This window comes from Megascapheus bottae, chromosome 4 (assembly GCF_031878675.1).
Source record: "Megascapheus bottae isolate mThoBot1 chromosome 4, mThoBot2.hap1, whole genome shotgun sequence".
Classification (NCBI taxonomy): Eukaryota; Metazoa; Chordata; class Mammalia; order Rodentia; family Geomyidae; genus Megascapheus; species Megascapheus bottae.
In genome coordinates this window covers 33,026,491-33,045,684 of record NC_143512.1, presented here as the reverse complement: position 1 = coordinate 33,045,684, position 19,194 = coordinate 33,026,491, and the positions used below count along the sequence as shown (strand labels likewise).

The window sequence follows — 19,194 nt, the reverse complement described above, 5'->3', positions numbered from 1 at the left end:
AGACTGAGAAACCTTTTATACTTTATTTTACTGGTTTCTCAATCCTGCTGTTGAACAGACAATTTGTTTCTTTGCTATGTATCTAGAAATGTTTACTAGGTTTCTGCAGTTATAGTTTTTGAGGTAGGTAGCTAATTAACTTCATCTAGCTAGTTTTTAGTAGGTATTAGTTAACTAAGATTTTCCCTCACCTTCAAATCTGAGCCACGTTGCAAAGGCCAGCTCTGGTTTTATTTCCCCTACTATTTACTAGTAATTTCAAAATCCAGATTCTAATTCTTCGCATTGTCTTTAGAAACTCAAAGGCTGTTACTTGAGTTCAGTCCTATTTAAACAACCTTGAAATATCAAAACCTTCAAGGCTCAACTGTACAGTGTTCAATCAGGACTTGCCCTCCCCTTCTGTATGCTCTGTCTCATCATAGTCATCTATAAGATATCTCAGAGTAAACTTTGGATCCCACCTCTGTCCCAACCTCAACTTGCACACCTAAGTAAGTATGGTGTCAGAACTGTAGATTAAGAGACAGTAAATTGACTTCCCAGTTCACTCTCCTCCACATTTCCATGAATACTTATATCTGCATTATTATCTTGTAGTAACACTGGTTACATTTTATAATTTGTGTATTTCCTCTGTGATGAAATTTAGATAAACATTCCACAAATTACACACTGTTTTTGTTTCCCTCATTCCCCCATTTTCAGTTCTCAGAACATGGACACATGTTTGCTCAGGATAAAAATCTGTCAGTAAAAACCTTAATAGGGACCAGGCACAAGTGGCTCACGCCTGTAATCCTAACTACTCAGGAAGCTGAGATCTGAGGATCATGGTTCAAAGCCAGCCCTAGCATAAAAAGTCCAGAGTTTGGCCTAGTGGGAGAATGCTTCCCTAAAATAATACAGTCTTAGGTTTGCCAGAATAAGTATAGTGTTAGGTATAGTTCTTAGAGTAAATGCTCTATAAATTTTAGTTCCTATGAATTTCTCTGTTGACATAAGAAAAGAACAAAATATATACCTTTATATAAAATATACAACTTATGGATATATATATAGACTATCCACTTGAATATAAGTAAGTTAGTTATCCCATGCCTCATTAGATAGTAAATACCTACTCAGAGCTGATACTTAAATTTCAATGTGAGCAAAGTTTTTCCTCTATTTTATTTCTATTGCTTTAAAAAAATGTTTCTGATAAACTACGACTAGCATTCTGTTTCCTTATCTGGTTATCACACTACCTTTAGAAGCATTTCTTCTGGTTCATTTACTATTGTGGGATGCCTGGTAACTATATTATTGGAGTAAATAAATACAATCATTAATTACACAAATCTATACAAAATGTCTTTTAATGTTTCTTTATGAGGCAATTTAGACACCAAACTATATCTGCATACTGGCATTTTATTTTGTGAAACAGGCTACAAAGAATGTTTAAGGCAGACAGACAAGATTGATATAAAATACTTCTTTATAGTTGAAACCACTTTTAATCAGACTTCATGACCACAAACTGTAGGTAGCATATCTCAATACAATATGGTTTCTCTTGTACTCAGAATTTAGTACATTGCAACACTCACCATCAAAGCACATTTTCACACAGAAATATTACTAAAACCATGATTTATTTAGTCTTAGATGCTCCTCAACTTCTGTGTAACCAAATCGGCTGCTGGATAATGCATATCAATTTAATAATACCTGTCAAAAATTCAGTGCATATAGCTTCCTTTCATTAAAACTGCAAACTGAAGTGTCAATGACGATATTAAAGCGTTTAAGAAAATATCTTCAAAATCTCTCTTAATTGCTCTAAATTTAATTCTGTATTATGTTCATATTCTTCATAGCATGCTCAAAATGTATTTTATAATGCTTTTTCTCATTGTTCATCATTAGATAAAATTGTTTTTAAGTATTAAGCTTTCTAAAGAGATCTGGGCTATTACTTTTCGTTTAAAATGTGCCACTCAATGACAAAGATTGCAATTCAGAGCTTTTATACTTAAATATAATAATGTATTGTAATGATTACATTTTTCATAACTTGACAATAGTTTGTAATGGGGACATGTCCATATTTCTATTTCAATAGCATATATTGAACCTTAGGTGATACTGAAAGCAGTTTTTTCTTTAAATTGTAGCTAGACAAAGAGATGCTTTTTTCACAGTGTTTACATCAATCAAGATACATCAAGAAAATAATAAAGCCAATTATTATTTAGGCCCTGTAGTTCAACATCTAGTTTTCAGAATTAAAGAGATTTAGTAAGCATGTATGCATAGCAAGCAAAACTACCCTATAAAGATTGACCATTTCATGTTTTGTTTGCCTGCTGCTTCTTGAAATAGCTCCAAAAACAAATCTTGTGTCAGTATGCTTCAGTATTAAGCACTATAGGAGCTATGAGTTTTAAGTTCTAGTGTAAAGGCAGACATCACACATCTAATGCTCACAATGGCTCTAGACATTATGAAAAACTGGAACTAGACTGTGAAGTTGAGGAAACTAATTTTCCCAAAATATAGCTCCATAAATTCAATTATAAAGAAATTAGGAAAGCCTATTCACAGGGCCTTAAGACTAATTCAGGCAGCTTTTATTAAGAACTTTCTACATACAAACTATTATATTGAGCGAACATTCTCCATGTCAGACATGTGTGTTGGGTATAATGTTTTCTTTTCTACAAAATCATGTGTGGTGTAGTTTGTTCATGATATTTCCTTGTCATGGTAGAAGACACTTAACTCTAATACTAAAAAGGAATCTTCTTTATGTGGAAAGAATTCTATTATTAAGCCAATTGAAATACATTTCGGTCACATTTAATTATGTCAAATTGTATTTTTATTTAGAATTGGGTGAATTCAGCTTTTGGTTGCAGTTCAAGTTTTACACTACACTAGGAAAACTAAGAGTAATTTAACACAAGATGAACATGAAATAGAACCTACGTTAATGGTAATTTATTACTTTGTACTTGGTGAAGGCTGACTATAGTTATACACTTTGTCCATTTCTACATCGTTTCTTTAAATGACAAGAAGTTTTCATTATCATATCCGAATTAAAACTCAAGCATAACCCTTTTTTGCCCTGAAAGAGATCATACTACCTGGTCCAGGCTGGCCTCAAATTGTCATCTTCTTGCTTCAGCCTCACAAGTGCTAGTATTACAGTGTAATAGGCATGTGCCCCCATACCTGATTCCTATGGTACTTTCATTCCTAGACTTCTCCTGGACTTGATTGTTTATGAATCAATCTCCCTTGCTGACATTTGGATTCCCAAAGCTCTTAGTTCAGGCCACACATGGATCAGACATTAGGTGATCATTCCATTTGCTGAATGGATGTGTCTATTTCCTTTACTTGCCTTTTGACAATCTATCAAAAGTAAGATATTCTCCACACATAGACATGTATGTATTAAGTTTACTAAAGAATTTTACATGTTATTGACATGAATCTTTAGAAAAAAAATATTCTAACTTGAAATGTTGGCTAGTCCTGGGGCTCGAACTCAAGGACGGGGCACTGTCCTTGGGATTTCTCAAGGCTAGAGCTCTTCCACTTGAGCCACATACCACTTTTGGCTTTTTTCTAAGCATGTGGTATGGAAGAATATAACCCTGGTCTTCACACATGCTAGGCAAGCACTCTGCCACTAGGCCACGCTCCCAGTCCCTAACTTGAAATTTTTGACAGGAAAGTAAAGAATACCCAGAGATAAAATGTATTTGCAGACTTGAAGAAAACATTATTCAAATAGTTCTATGAGAACTTTTTTCTTATTCCTTGCCTGAATGATTCATTCTTAAGAAGGGCAAAGTCAGAAAATAAAACTTTAAAGAAAAAAAGAAGGATAAAGGGCTTAAAATGATGGTTCATCAGGCAAAAACTTATGAAGAGTTTTGATTTACAATATGTATTTGATGAAATGTCTAAAGAAATTCTCATGTGTAATATAGAATATTTGAGATGATTAGTAGAAATGTAGCTGATTTAAACATGCCTTGAAGAAGTATATTTAAGGAGGCTGAACTAGCTGATAAATGTTTAAGGGAAAGTCTCTAGTAAAGAATCATTACAGTTCAATAACTTTTCTGTCTCAGGAAACATTTATCACTGACTAAAATGCAGATGCTAAAGGATGCTTACTGGATCTGCATATAACATAAATCTGGATGACAGGTGACAAATAGGTGATAGTTTGTATCCACAGCTCTCTATAGACTTTTGAAAACTGAGTGACAACTAGGTGAAATAAACAAACAATTTTGAAGATTGCAGTCATATGTATTAACAATATATATTTATTAACAATGGAAAGTTAAGAATGAAGGAAAAGTAGCTGATTTGGGGAAAAGGATGGATAGTTATAGAATTTCATAGTGGAAATTAAGTATGCTTTGGGTTTTTCTGTTGGTCAGAATAAGCTTTGAAGTTATTACAGAAAAAAGTTCTGACAAAAGTATACTTTCTACAGCATAGAAAGCAGACTGAGACAGTGTCTGATAACTACTTTTCATGCGCAATCATGTAGGGAATCTGCAATGTTCTTAATCCTTGTATGTCTCTATAACTTAAAAATTAGGGGCCGGGAGTTTGGCCTAGTGGTAGAGTGCTTGACTAGCATGCACGAAGACCCGGGTTCGATAACTCGGTACCACATACATAGAAAAAAAAAGCCAGAAATGGTTCTGAGGCTCAAGTAGTAGAGCTCTAGCCTTGAGAAAGTCCAAGGATAGTGCTCAGGCCCTGAGCTCAAGCCTAGGACTGGCAAAAAAGTTAAAAATTATATATCTTTATCATGTTCCAAGCCTGAAGCACTGCAGCCATTTGAGACAATATACAAGTTACTTGGTTTTGTTCTAAAGGGTAAGATTAGAAAGTGTTGAAAATCACGAGGACTTAAAAAGAGAGGAAAATTTAGTGATGAGCTCGTCCAACACTAGACATAGGCTCATTGACCTCATTCTCACATGTGGAGACATACAGGTGGAGAACAAGCCTTGGGAAGAAGTTCTCTCTGAACTAAGAAGGAAGACGATTGTAATATTTACTCTGATTTTTAGATGGGCAGAGTGTTCAGCTAGGACAAATAGGCTTTTGGCTAAACCAGATGTGGTTGATGAGAAATTATGTTCAGAACAATCCACCATTGTAGTTTCACTCTATGGAAAATCTTTATGGTTTTAGTGACTCAATCCCTTTAACACATCATAATTATCACTTAGAATTTCACATCCCTAGAAATCAACTCATGTTGCTTTCTCTTTCATAGTTAGAAGAGACACAAAATGTGAGGAGACAGCATCACACAATTTGCTGAAAATGCACCAAGAAGTAATTGCCTAGATTGACAAAGTAGGAAATTCACATTAATTTTGGTCTATTTTTTTCTTTTGTGTGATGATGGGGATCAAAAACTCCAGACTTTGTATGTGCTAAGCAAGTGCTTTACTACTGAGCTACATCTCTATGACCTAAGATATTTTTTAAAGAAATGGTATATATGCATCCTTTCTACTAATGTGATATAGGAACAAAACTAGGAATTTTTTAACAAGAAAAAAACCCTCCAGTTTATGAGAGTTAAACTAACATACAGATGACAAGTACAGTGACCAGCTGACTATGAAACATTAAAGATAATCAAATAGTACCTTTCAACTGTTGCTTCTACTTGAGTTATTCTTGTGTTGTCATTATTCATGATACCTATATCAGAGTGACCTCTTAACTAGATCACAAAGCTTTCTGCCAATCCTTAGAATCTAAAATTCAAAAACAGATATTTGGCAGAATATCTGTTGAATGAATAGATGATTCGAGAGATGGAAAACTTGCATAGTTTTTTGGGGGGGTAATTCAAAATGAAGAGTTAGAAATAAGTTTGAGCTAATATCTACAAACCTCAGAAGGCTAAGATCTGAGAATCATGATTTAAAGCCAGCTTAGGCAGGAAAGTCCTTGAGACTCTTACCTATTAACCACCAGAAAAAAAAAAAAAGAGGACTGGCGGTTACTGGAAGTAGAGCTGTGGTTCAAGTGGTAAAGACAGACTTTGGCACAAAAACTCAGGGACAAAGCTTAGTGCTAGGGCCCCGAGTTCAAGCCCCATGACTGATGTTTTTCACAAATTCTGTTTGGGCATCTGCTCAAGATGGTAGGTATTCCTTTCCTCCCTTTTTCTTGTCCTTTTCCTCTTCCACTTCATATTGTAGTAGTGAGGTTGAAACTCAAGGCCTTGTGCTTACTCACCTTGCTGATTTGGCTTACATGCTAACTACCAATTAAATCACACCTCCAGCCCTGTCCTTCTTTGGATCTTAGCTTTCTGAGTAACTAGAAATATAGGTACTAGGTACAAGTTACTGGTGTAAACTCACAACATCTTGAAGGCTTTATTTGGTGCTATTTATCATTATCATATCTTAGACAATACAATGAGCAAAAAGAAGAAAGGAAATTGCCTTATCAAAGAAAAAAAGTCTCATTACTAGGCAAACTGGACACACATCTTTTCATACAAAATGCATATTTTCTCCTTTACTTATTGTTCTTTCCCTCTTTTTTCATCCCATGGTGTGATGTTCAGCCCAGCGTGGACTCAGGAAAATAGGTACCATCATTTCTGATTTTACAATAAGATTCAGCAGAAATGCCCATGAATACAAGAAGAGTAATGTGTATTGTTAATTAATGAGAGCTTTCTAGGTTAACGTAAAAGGGCAATAAATTTAGAATAAGTTGTTTTTCTGAGTTCTGACAATAAACCCTGGTGCTTCTGTGTCGCTACTGTCAACATGTACTCCCAAAGCTGTGAGAACCATAAGCTCAAACTCACAGTCACATCCTAGGTCTATATTTATGGACATATTTAAATTTCACAAAAGAGGGAACATTTTGGTTGGCAGCAAATATGAGTCTCTTACAGAAAGAATAAAAAAGGATAGGCCCCTGATTTATATACCAACATAAAAAATTTAAAATCAGAGGACAAACCTGTGGCATGTACCACAGGGTGGAGAGGTTAGTTTATTTACTAGTGTGTCACATGATCTGTCTCTACTCTGAACACCTGCCCTACTCGATCAGACTCAATCTCAGCCCCAGTAACACTGGCTCTGAAGCACTGTCTGCCATATGTACCTTACAAGATGAAGTTTTGAACAAATAAATGAAAAAGGTCTTTGGAAACAGTAGCTGCCTGCATTCATCTAGAGATGGGGATTCACTCTGGAGGATGGCAAACATAAAACTAAGAGTTGCAACACCAATATTATCTGTGGTCTCAAATATGTCTTGCTAGTCCCAAAAGATGTGGCATTAATCTTACTCAAACATTGTTGTATTCGATACGTGAAAGATTCCTTATTCCTCCCATCCTTTTTCTCCCTGCCTTTTTCTCCTTTTCTGTAGTAAGTGAGGAATCAATCCGGAGTTTCATGAGGCAAGTGCCATACCACTGAACTATATTTCCAGGCCTCTGTCCATATAATGAACTCAGAAAGCAACAATAATTTCTTTGTTTTAGACTTCATTTGGAAGTAATACACCTAATTCTATTTTTAATGTTTTTAGATTTTGTCATCCCCCAAATGAAGTGATGATTAATACAATAATATGATTCTCATTCTCTGAAACATTTTAGAACTTTTGCTTCCTCTTCCCCCTGCCTAGATAATCTGCTTCCAGCCATAGAGGAAGCCGAGTGACTAATGGGTGACAAGACTGACAATTCAGAAGACAATGTGCTCTGTAATAATCCACTAGGTCGTCCCATGTGTTTAAAGGGTTAGGGATGGAGACACTAGTCTGCAACGACAATCTTTAATTGAAATAAAAGGGGGGGAATGCTCTCCTAAAGGCTCCACTCACCACCCTCCTCCCCCCCCCGCCCCATCTCTTGTTCTTGACAGTAAGTAATGGCACAACTGTTCCGAAGTATTCCTCTTTAGTTTTATTTTGTTTAATTCAGTCTGTCATTAGAAAGTCTTGCGAGCTTTAGGCTTGATGATTACTCTCGGTGGGAGGAAGCCACGCCACTGCAGACTTGTGTTCTAGACAAGTGCTCCTTTATACAATGATGGGGGCTGCCATGGTAAATGAAAGGCTCTTTAAAGAGCAGTGAGGGACTCTTTTAAGCCGACTGCTACCATGTGCTTATAACCCTCCAGCATAACTTGCGAGGATGAGACAGCAGTGTGTTCTACTGCAAAGAAGACCATTGTCCTTATTAGCCGCAAGCAAACTGAGCCATGTTTCACTGAAATATAGGAGTGATTTCTAAAGGAGTTTCAAGCAGTAGTTCCTAAAATGCTGAACACAATAAGAGAAGCAAAACAAAAGGGCTTAGAGTATAGAATTCAGAACTTTAGCAACTCCTTTCCCTAAGTGATACTCCAAACAAAAATTTAAACCTATGCATTATGCATTATTTTGAGGGAAAAACATTAAGATGCCACATTAGGTCACAACATAAATGAGTGTATCTTAAGAATTTAAGTCCAGGTTATGTGTCCATATAAGGAAAGGGAAGGTTAAATTCAACATTATTAAATTTATCAGGATTTAAAAGATTTTGTGGCCCATTTTTTTTAAAGTCAGCTTTTAAAAAGAGAAGACTACAGTGCAATATGCTTTAAATTTTTTTTTTTCTGTGTGCTGTTCAAATTTGCCTGGTTTGTTAAAAGGGCTGATTTACATTCTAAATCCAATCTGTAGAAGCAGTCATAAAATAAATACCTCTGTTTCTCTATACCTCATCTGCATAAGATATGTAACTTGAAGCTGAGATGAATCAAATAAAAGAGATTAATATTTTAGGGGTAAAAACATGTTTACTAGTTCAACAAAGCCAAAATGTACCTAAGGTAAAGGTCAAAGAATACTTCATTCCCTGCTGAGCCAAACTCAGGAAGCACATTTGTCTGTGTTTTCCTGTCATAACAGGAAGAGTCTAACTTCTTCCTTTCCACAATGGCTTCAGTTTTACCTCTCAACTCCAATATTTTCTCCCTCAGGGCCTTCCAAATCAATCCTTGTAAGACAGAAGGCAGGAGGCTGTCTCCGTTGTAGTTTCCAAACACTTACATTTGTTGAAATGTTATTTAAATGTTAGTGATTTCTTAAACTGAACTGTTCCAATTCAAAATTAAAAGTCAAATTCCAAACATTTAAATTGGTTCTTTTATTCCTATTAATGGTGCAACATATTTCAAAGGAATACAAATACACTTCGCCAATTAGGGAAATACAATCAGCTTCAATTTAATTATGTTATTATTTATTTATTTATTTTGCCAAATTCATTCTCAGGAAAATAAGAGTTCTTAAATTTTCTTCAAGAAGAGTATAATGGAGTATGAAATTTAGACATACTTTCGCCTTAATAATTTTTTAATGTTCTCTGTTTTAAATGGGTGAATTATAATGTTAAGGGAAGTTTTGAATACAAAGGACTTGGTTTCTCAGACAATTAAGATGTCTTTTATACAGTGGGAAAGAAACCTCTTAGCTTATATGGTCTATTTATAATGTTAATATTTTTAGTGTTGGCTTCTCAGTTATACAACTTCACATGTAGTCTGTGCATTTGTAAACACAATGTGACTTAGAGCAATCAGAATAGTATACACATGCATGCAGAAGAGAAAGGCTACTCTCGGTCTATTCTCTACACAAAATGTCTGAGACAGGAGGAGTAAAAAGCCTCCAATTTGTTTTACTCCAATTTTCAGTAGAAACTATACCAGAGAACTGAGCAATGAAATAATAAAACATCCTAAACACGTGAAGAAAGAGCTCATTTTACATAAAGTGACTGAATGCCAGAAGCGTCATTCACATACTCTATTCCCTGTAAAAACTTTGGCCTCTTTTCAGTTTCCTACCAAAGGAGAGCTAATGAATGAGTCTGACAGCAGTTGGGACAATATCACAATAAAGGAACTGAGCCGGCTGACATAAATATAAAATGTGACGTGTTCTAGAAGACCTGTGCCATGGGTGTCATGCATTACTTTTTTTGACTCAGCAGGCCATTTGTAAATTATTTTCTAATCTCTAGTCAAATTGCAGACGGGAATGTCCTTATTTTTTGTTGAACACATACAAGAGCACCATGGCTACGGAATTCCTTTGTTTGAGAACTTATTTTTTCTTTTTCTTTTTTTTTTCCTGGGGCTTGAATTCTGGGCCTGGGTACTGTCCTTGAACTTTTGTGCTTATGGCTAGCACTCTACCACTTAAGCCACATCTGGCTTTTTGTTAATTATAGATAAATCTCACAGACTTTCCTGCCCAAGCTGATTTTGAACTATGATCCTCAGATTTCAATCTCCTGAGTAGCTAAGACTATAGGCATGAGACACTGGTACCACTAACTTATTAAGTAAGTTGCACAAGGAGTTATCACTGAACAAATTATTGTATAAGTTCAATTCTCTCTTGATCCTAAAAGTAGAATTTATGCCATTTTCTTCCTGTTTTTCTTTTTCAGTCTTTTCAATAGCCACCAATTCCATTTCTGAAAAAAGGCATTTTCCCATGGTGATTTTAAGTTTAATGAAAGAATAATTCAACCTCCGTAAACAAGGAACATCAACTTAAACAGAAGGAGCATACCTCTTAATATGTTGTTATTTCGGCACCCCAGTTTTACTGAGATAAAATGAGTTGAACATTAATTTTCAAACACAAGTGTAGGTAGTTAGATGTTAAGAAAAGATATTAAGAAAAACAGCTTAATAATCATATTATGAAGTATGAGCAGGCTTATTTGGGGGTAAAAGACATAAAAATCAACACATTCTTACTAGGTCTGAAACAGGTTTTAGCTGATCCTTGTCTAACAAGGATAACGTAAAACTATTTAAAGTAAAATGGATGATCATTGGAGTTGGTAGTTTGTTATTGGAGATAGAAGTGTTTAACGCTTGCCCTGCTGTCTAGAACTCACGGAAGATATGTCACTACAGGGGCTGCCTTCTTCAAGCAATTAGCTCAAGCAATTGGTTGGTGTCCATTTCAACAATTTTGTATTAATCCATCATCTTTATTATGTAGAATTAATTATTTATATCATAATTATTTACTGACATTCTGGATGTATTTCTGAAGAAAAATAGTATTTAAAATCTCCAGAATTTTAGCTAAAATAAGAGTAAGTTTCCAGTTTTGTGCAAAGGCTGCATGTATACATTTTTCCGGCTTTTTCCCCCCCATAGCTTATTTCATGTTTTATGAACCACACAGGAATTGATTGGAACATAAGAAAAGAATTGTTAAGGAAATTTAACTGTTAAGAATTCTCCTCAGTGACAAGGGGCTTTTCCTGCTTTATCAGCAAGAGAATGTCACTAATTGTGTTTAATTTGTGCTGTAACTCTTGCACTAGTAATTAAATGAGATTTTGTTGGTAAAAACAATCCATGTGTCAGACTTGATAGAAGAAAAGAAAATTTAAGGCATTTAAGTATATTTTTCTTAACTATTTTAGACCTTGTTTTTTTTTTTTTGCAAATATTCCCCTCTTATAGTTATTTAAATATGCAAATGTATTTTTATACCAAGTTGTAAAATATATGTTTACCTCTCTTATATTTTTAAAATTTTTGTTTTTATTTTTAATTTTTGACAGTCCTGGGGCTTGAACTCAGGGCCTGGGCGGCACTATCTTTGGACACTTCTTGATCAAGGCTAGTGTTCTGCCACTTGAGCCACAGTGCCATTTGTGGCTTTTTCTGTGTTTGTGTTATTGCGGAAACAAACCCAGGGCTTCATGCATGCTAGGTGAGTACCCTACCGCTAGACTATGGTCCCTGCCCTCTTTTTTTCATATTTTTTGTAATTAATAGAAGGATTACATTATATTCACCAAATAGAAGGTGCATTACTTCACAAACATTGATACCCTTTCTCATGTTTTGGTCCCCATTTCCTTCCCTCCACCCCCACCCCTCATCTTGTTTTCCCCCCTTCCCTATCCTATTTCAAAAAACCAGATAAACATATATACAGTATATCAGGTAACAAGGTAAAATACTGTAACAATATAAGAAACCTGTAATCTCTAAATATACAAGGAAGCAAGTATTGATTGAGATTAATTTTTATATATCTTTTTGCTTACTATAATATATTTCTAAATGTAGTCTGTGAAAACAGAATCATGTGAGGACAAATTTTAAAATCTGTTCAGCTATCAATAATTAAAATTGTTACTATATAAAAGAAAGTAAGATTCATAAATGCCTAATTGATAAAGGGAAAGGGTAAAAGGAAAAAAGAGGGAGATGCAGATATTGAAATTGAATATTAGTGTAAGTTATAAGCTACAAGTGATAAAAATAGTGATGAATAATTGAGAAACAACTTGATCAGTAACACACAATTGAAAATAAGTCCCATAGAGGACATATTTAGGCCATCGAATTTAGGAAAGTACAATTTACTAATTTCTTGGTCATAAACCCAGCATTGCAGATGTCCTGTGTGATTTTTCCTACCTATCCACAAATCAATCTCACTGTATCAACAACTAAACCTTTTGGATTCTGTGTTCTTTCTCTACTCTCTCTCATTCCTTTTTCTATTTTCCTGACACCCTATTAAGGTAAATCTCTCTTGAAATGAAGGTTCAGTTACAGCAGTATCTAGTACTGTGTTTTGAAAGATATCATATTAACGGTAAATATTAATGGTTCAAAGAGCACAATTCTTAGTAGGAATGGATAATGGGAAAATTTATTTTTACCCATTTATTTTATTATACTTTTGTGCTAGGCACTTTATCATTTCATTTCATTATCTCAATGACATAATGAGGTAGATCCTAATTTTTAAAAATTTTGACTGCACGGATGGAGGACGTTATGAAGCAGAGGGGTTAAGTAACTTGATGAGTCACATTAGGAAGTGGTAAGTGAAGTAAACTCAGACTAGAACCAGGTTTGTTAAAAAGAAAAGATGCTACCTCATTATATCATACTAGATGTATCATGTCTACACTGAGCAAAAAGCATGTTTTGTTCTGACTATGAGAGATTTGGGATAGGACCTAGGTTCCATTTATTCATAATTGAAGAGGTCCTTCAAAGCTTGCTTCTTGTGTGGCTTGTCTTAGGCTCAGGTCCATCATTGGCCTTCCTTTGGATTTCAGCCAAACTTGCTACTATCTTAAGAAGCTCTGCTAATTCCCTGTACTCTAGAATGCTGTCCCCATTGCAACTAATCTTTAAGCTCCCATCTTTCCCACTTCCTCAGGGATGACATTTTTTGACCTTCAGCAGTAAACTTAATGCCCTCCTTGCTATTTTTTCATAGTGCTTTGGTATTTTCAGTCCTAACATACAGTTTTTTAAATTACTTTTTTTCATGGTTTTCGTCTGTTTCAGTCCCCACAAACAATGATGCACAAGTCAAATACTACCCACATTTGTTTCTGTTAATAAAGCAAGACCCATTGGAAATCAGCCATGTTCATTCGTTTATGTGCGATGTGGGTTCCATTCACACCACTGGGAAAGAGTTGAGTTGAGACAGAGATGCATAACTTATAAGGCAAACTGTACTTGTTTTCTGGTCTTTATACACAATATTCTAGTGTCACTTACTGATTTAATAAATGAATAAATCAGCTATAAAATGGAGGCAATATATATTAAATCAAATAACATGTAGCTTTTAGAAGTTAGTAACTACATTTATTGAGCTGTATGAATTTCATTCTAAGATTAACAGTTCATGATTCTATTTATTTCTAAAGAATAACTTAAAAAAATCTGTCTTTTTGTAGATCTTGGGCCAATGGGATTTGGGCATTGGGCACTCTAGCTTTTCCACTAAAGGCTAGTGCTTTAGCACTTGGAGCCATGGTCCAATTTCAGTTTTCTGGTGGTTAATTAAAGATAAGAGTCTTTCCCGCACCGGCTGGCTTCCTCGTGTAATTCTCAGATATCAGCCTCCTGAGTAGCATGAGCCACCAGCATTCAGTCAAGAATCTAATTTACTTAGGTTATAAACTAAAGACATTGGTTTTTGTTTTTAGTTTTGTTTTATGCTGGCACTGCAACTTGACTTGTGCTGTCATGGGCTTTTTCACTCCAGGCTAGTCCTTTAGCATTTGAACCACACTTTCAGCTCCTAGACCCTAGTTTGAAAAACTTGAAAATTCTGGAAAAAAATGATACAAAAAGAAGTTAAGTTTTATCCTGAGCTACTTTATGAATGTAACTGGTTTCTAAATTATAGGTGTACTTCACTTACATTATAAAATGTAAAGGGAAAATTCAGTTTAAACTGCTATTTTACAGGAGTTTTAACTGTTTTTGACTTAAAAAATTTAACTTACAACTTACCTCACCGGTTCTGCAATATTTAATTTTACACATTAAGCGAATATTGCTTTTTCTGGTAAAAGCATGTCATGTTGTTTGGATAGCCAAATAAGCAAGTGTAATGGCAAAACAGTCTTTATTACTTTTAAAGAAAAGATGACAGTGAGCCAGTGTGTGAGGCTCTTCTAGACAGTCCACAGAGGGACAGCTTCAAAAGGGGCAAAGCAGCTAGCATTTTTCTTTTCTCTCCATGCCCACAGAGCTTAAAGGAAGCCCAGGTTAGTGGCACCTTCACAGATTTGCTAGATTTGATCAGATGTGACCTACATATTTTAAATAAAGCTCTCTTCCAAATGGCTCTGTGAACCATTCTCATAGGAAAGATGAGGTGAGCCTAGCCAATATCAATATGTAAGACAGTTGTTCAAACTTGTCATCCTCTTGTGAAAACACTCATTGAAATAAATATTAAAACAGGGCATTTTCCAATTTCACTAACTGTACTTCAAAGTATTGAAGAGAGTCTATTATACTTAATAAATACAAGAATAGATTCTTTTTACATAATAAAATCAAGGAATTTTATCTTTAGGATTAGAAAAACCACATCAGCTGAATTGAAATAACTTTTCTTTTTCTAATACTATGATGACGACTCTAACATGGATAGGGGGAATCACAAATGTAGATGCTACTGTTTCTAAACTTAAATAGGTTCATTTTTTAAGCCCAAGAGTAGGGTGTTAACATTCTTATCTTCTACGTGAGCTTTATGTTATGTTAAACTATATAACAAAAGCTTATGAGCACCATCCTGCAAAATTTGTATTTTGTCTCTATGAATTAAAAGATTTAATGAACCCCATAAAATCTCAAACTATGCAGTATTAATAATAAAGTGTTAATGCTAATTCATAATAATTTTGACTGAAATAAAAAGAGGCTATGGATGGAACAGTTCTAGAAGTCTCAGTATATGATCATTTAAACACACTATCATTTAAAAACACTTCAGTTAGGCCTTTTACCTTGGTCGAAGGTGACAAATCTATACAAAAACACTAAAGGAATCCACCATAAGTCTTAGTATTATTGATCTTTTAGATTATATTCAATGAAATTAGTTGAAAATTCCATGTGCTTTAAAGTACATAATAACAAAGAAATATAAGTTTGAAAGCCTGAAATGTTTCTTAATTCTTAGTGGCCAAATGGTTTTGATGACCTAAATAATAATTTCTACTCATTAAGATGTACATGAAAAATTAAAATTTTATAATAAATATATCTGTTCTAGTCTTATACATAGGTCCAGGAATATTAAACAGAGATCACATGAAAGATGAGTGGTTTTATTTGGGGAAACTGAAGTGTTGTGGGCCATTCCTGAGGCTGTCTAGCCTTCTTCTATCTAATTTTCTTCTTCTTGGGTTGTTAGTAAAACACTCTTCTTGTTTATGGCCAGGGTTCCTGTCTGTATTTCATAGCTGGGATGGAGTAGCCTTGAGGCCTCTCAAGGACCCATTATTTGATCTTTATTCAGTTAGGCTGTGACAAGCCACTCAGGTAACCTTACACAGTTGATGCGAATGCACTCTTCCCAAATGTGAAGGCAAATGTGCCAGATTACAGGCATCCAGGCATTACAGGCATTGGACGTGTAAAGTCTTCAGAACTGATGGTGTCATAGAGACTTTGCATTAGAATTGTAGTAAAAAACTGTACCACCTTGAACTTTGTAGAATTTAAAGAGAATAGTATGAGTTAAATGAAGTTTCTTGCCTGTGGTGTGCATAATGGTAAATAATATTTTGTGTCAGTGTTGTTTTTTTTCTTAGTTGTTATTGTCAGTGCAATTGTAAAGTATTTTAGAGTCTCCTTTATGGTGAAAAGAATGAAAGCCATTTTCAAACAAGTTATTAAGCCTATATTACAAAACTTTAATGGCTGACCACAAAATGTACATAAGAATATCTTTGTGTGGTGATGCATGCAATGCAGCAAAACTATGCTTATTAACTCCTAATTATTAAGCTATTCATGTCATACAAATGCAGCCCCCATTTAAAATTCATGTGGAAATGCAAAGTGAATAATCATGAATGCTTAAACCATATTTCTAACAGTTGAGGTGATTTTCCTCCCTTTCATTTAAGAGACTTTCATCACTTTAAACTTGCTAAATTCATTTCACAGAAGTTATTTTAATGGCTGTCTGTGAGTTCAAGATCTTTCCAGTACCATTAAGATATCGGGGGGGAAAGATAAGAAATACTGTAAATATCCATACAAAGAAAAGTTTACTAGGCTTACCTGTCTGTTACGTTCATCCATAATCCTCGTAATCTGAATCTTTTTTCTCCCCATAGTCCCCGTTTTTCTTCTCTCTCTCGTCCCTGAAATTATGTATTTTTTCCTTTTTCTTTCTCTTTCCTGTTTCCTTCAAACAATTATCCTCCTTCAGCACTTGCACAGCTCAGTTCCCAAATTCCTGCATTCGTTCCTGCTGAACCAAAAAGAAAAATGAAATGTTTTAACAACAAATTAGTTTCATAAGAAATATCACCTAATATTATCAAGGAAATAAACTATATGGAAGTAGAACAATAACATCAGTGAAAATATTTATTTAAAAGCACATGGAATAAAAAAAAGCACATGGTATGTCACACGCAGGAACACATTAAGTCAGGATGGTTTGTTTTTATAATTAAAACAAGCTCATAAGTAATTTAAGAAGTCATTTAAATGATGGAAACTAAGCTTTCAAGCCTACCATTTGAAATGAAATGTATTTTTTGTAAAGGGTTTCTTAATATTTTTAATGAAATTAGGTGACAATTTTCACCCTCCTGTTATGAAATATTACCTAAATCAGAGAGTTAATGAACCTGTATGTACCTGTGTATGCTAAGTAGGGCAGCTAATTCATTTCTGAAGGGAAAACAATCTCATGTTTTGACAGCAGAGGTGATAATGTCCCTAGTTATGCAAATAGGGTGGACGATTATGAAAGTGCTATTTGATACATGTAAATGTCAACTAATTTAAATGTACATCCTTTAATCTAATTTAAAAAATCACTGTGAGGCCACACTAAAATTTATATGGGATATTTCATCCTACATTCTAAGCAGCTATTGCAGTGAGATTCTTTTTTCCTTAAGTTATATATGGAAAATAATAATAAAGATCAATCACTAACAGAAAATGAATGGTGCAAAAATATTATTTTATGTGTAACTACATCATTTTTCAATAAGTTATTAGTCCTTTAAATTTAAAGATTTAAAATGACATCTCTTTTTGGGGGAGTCAGATGCAGAATTAGAGAAGTTTTGGTATTATATATTGAAGAGCTTTAGGTCATGAACTAAAATTAAGACATATGCAATTACATAAGATCAGCCCAAGGAACCAAGAATATTAAAAGTATGCATTTTGCTATGTTTTAAATTATTTCGGAACATAAGAGAAGTGAAAGGCTATGACGTGTGAAAGTTAACAAGAAAGCATTCTACAATGAAGCAACCACTTCAATTGTTTTATTTCATCTTATGGCAAGGGATACAAATCACTTTACACTCAACTCAGAATTTCCCTGTTTATTTAGTTAGTGTTTGACAACAGGCCTGATGATAAATTCCCACGTGCATTATGTAATGCTAAGGCACTGTCCTGGCTATTTAATAAATTATTGGATCCAGCTCAAGGTTCTTGGAACAGGAAGGCTGTTAAGATACTTGGTCTGATTATAAGCTATCTTTTGACTCTTAACTGTAAAACTCTAGACTCCTTGTCACCTTGAGTAAATTTTCTAAAATGTAAGTTTCTGCAATTATCTAATTGCAGAAGCTATTATGATACAATTAGTTCTGGTGGATCACACATGACTTAAATACTAAGACTATCCATTCTCTTTTGCTCAATGCCCTTTCACTAATCTGCAGCTCAGTTCTGTCAGTCAGACTATATATACATATATAATATATATAAAGTTTATATATATATATACAATTACATCAATATTATACAGTGCTTGTCAAATACCATTACTCCATAAATATTGGAAGGATTCCAAAAGTTTTTTAAAGTTACAGAAACAATGCCCATTTGACAAATACATCAGAAAACATTAGCCATAGGATATATTATAATCACATAAAATATGAAAACTGTACAATATAAAATGGCACACTATATTCAGTGCTATCAAACACTGTCCCTCAATTATTAGCAAAAGTCTTAAATATCACCAAGCTGGGTAGCAATATCTCTGCATTTCTCAGCCTTACCTCAGAAGTGAGCAGAGCATTAGAATGGAATTTCCCATGCATGTGTTAGACCCTGAGGAAACAAACAGGCTTTCTCTATCACAGAAAAGTCAGTCCACATAACCACAGCAAATGTGTAGGGGATGATTTCCTTCTCTTTCATTTAGCTAAGGCCTGTGGCACTATTGGCTTACTGGACTATGCCTGTCTAAGCGCTTATTCACTTGAAGGTGGAAGGTCAGGGTGAACAGATTAGAGTGTAGTGACAAGGCAGCAGCATGGAGAAGATCCAAAATGCAAATAACCAAACAAGCAGAGAGACATCCCTGGAGAAAAGTCTCCTAAGAAAGAGCCTCCCATATTTCACAACTTGGAAATAAAGATGACTTCAGAAATAGCAAGGACTTTAGAAACATTTTAAAAACATGATAAAGAGGTTCTTTTTTTTTCAGAAAGAATGTATGCATGCGGGCATGTATGTGTGTGTGCATATGTATGGGGGCATGTACAAAATGGTTGATGAAAATGACATTAAGCATATTTTCCTTCTT

General features: G+C 34.5%; 1 protein-coding gene across 13 annotated transcripts in view; it reads right to left on the bottom strand.

The window, feature by feature from the left end:
• The window catches only part of Mef2c (myocyte enhancer factor 2C), a 158,949-nt gene that overhangs the window by 82,944 nt on the left and 56,811 nt on the right, over positions 1 to 19,194 (bottom strand). For 8 of the 13 annotated variants that reach the window (XM_090331652.1, XM_090331663.1, XM_090331650.1 and 5 more), the window contains one exon: positions 16,683 to 16,875. In XM_090331652.1, the coding sequence (XP_090187778.1) occupies positions 16,683 to 16,736 (54 nt within the window). In that variant the 5' untranslated portion in view covers positions 16,737 to 16,875. The remainder of the gene's footprint in view (positions 1 to 16,682; positions 16,876 to 19,194) is intronic. The other 5 variants (XM_090331655.1, XM_090331657.1, XM_090331654.1 and 2 more) reach the window with 1 other exon arrangement.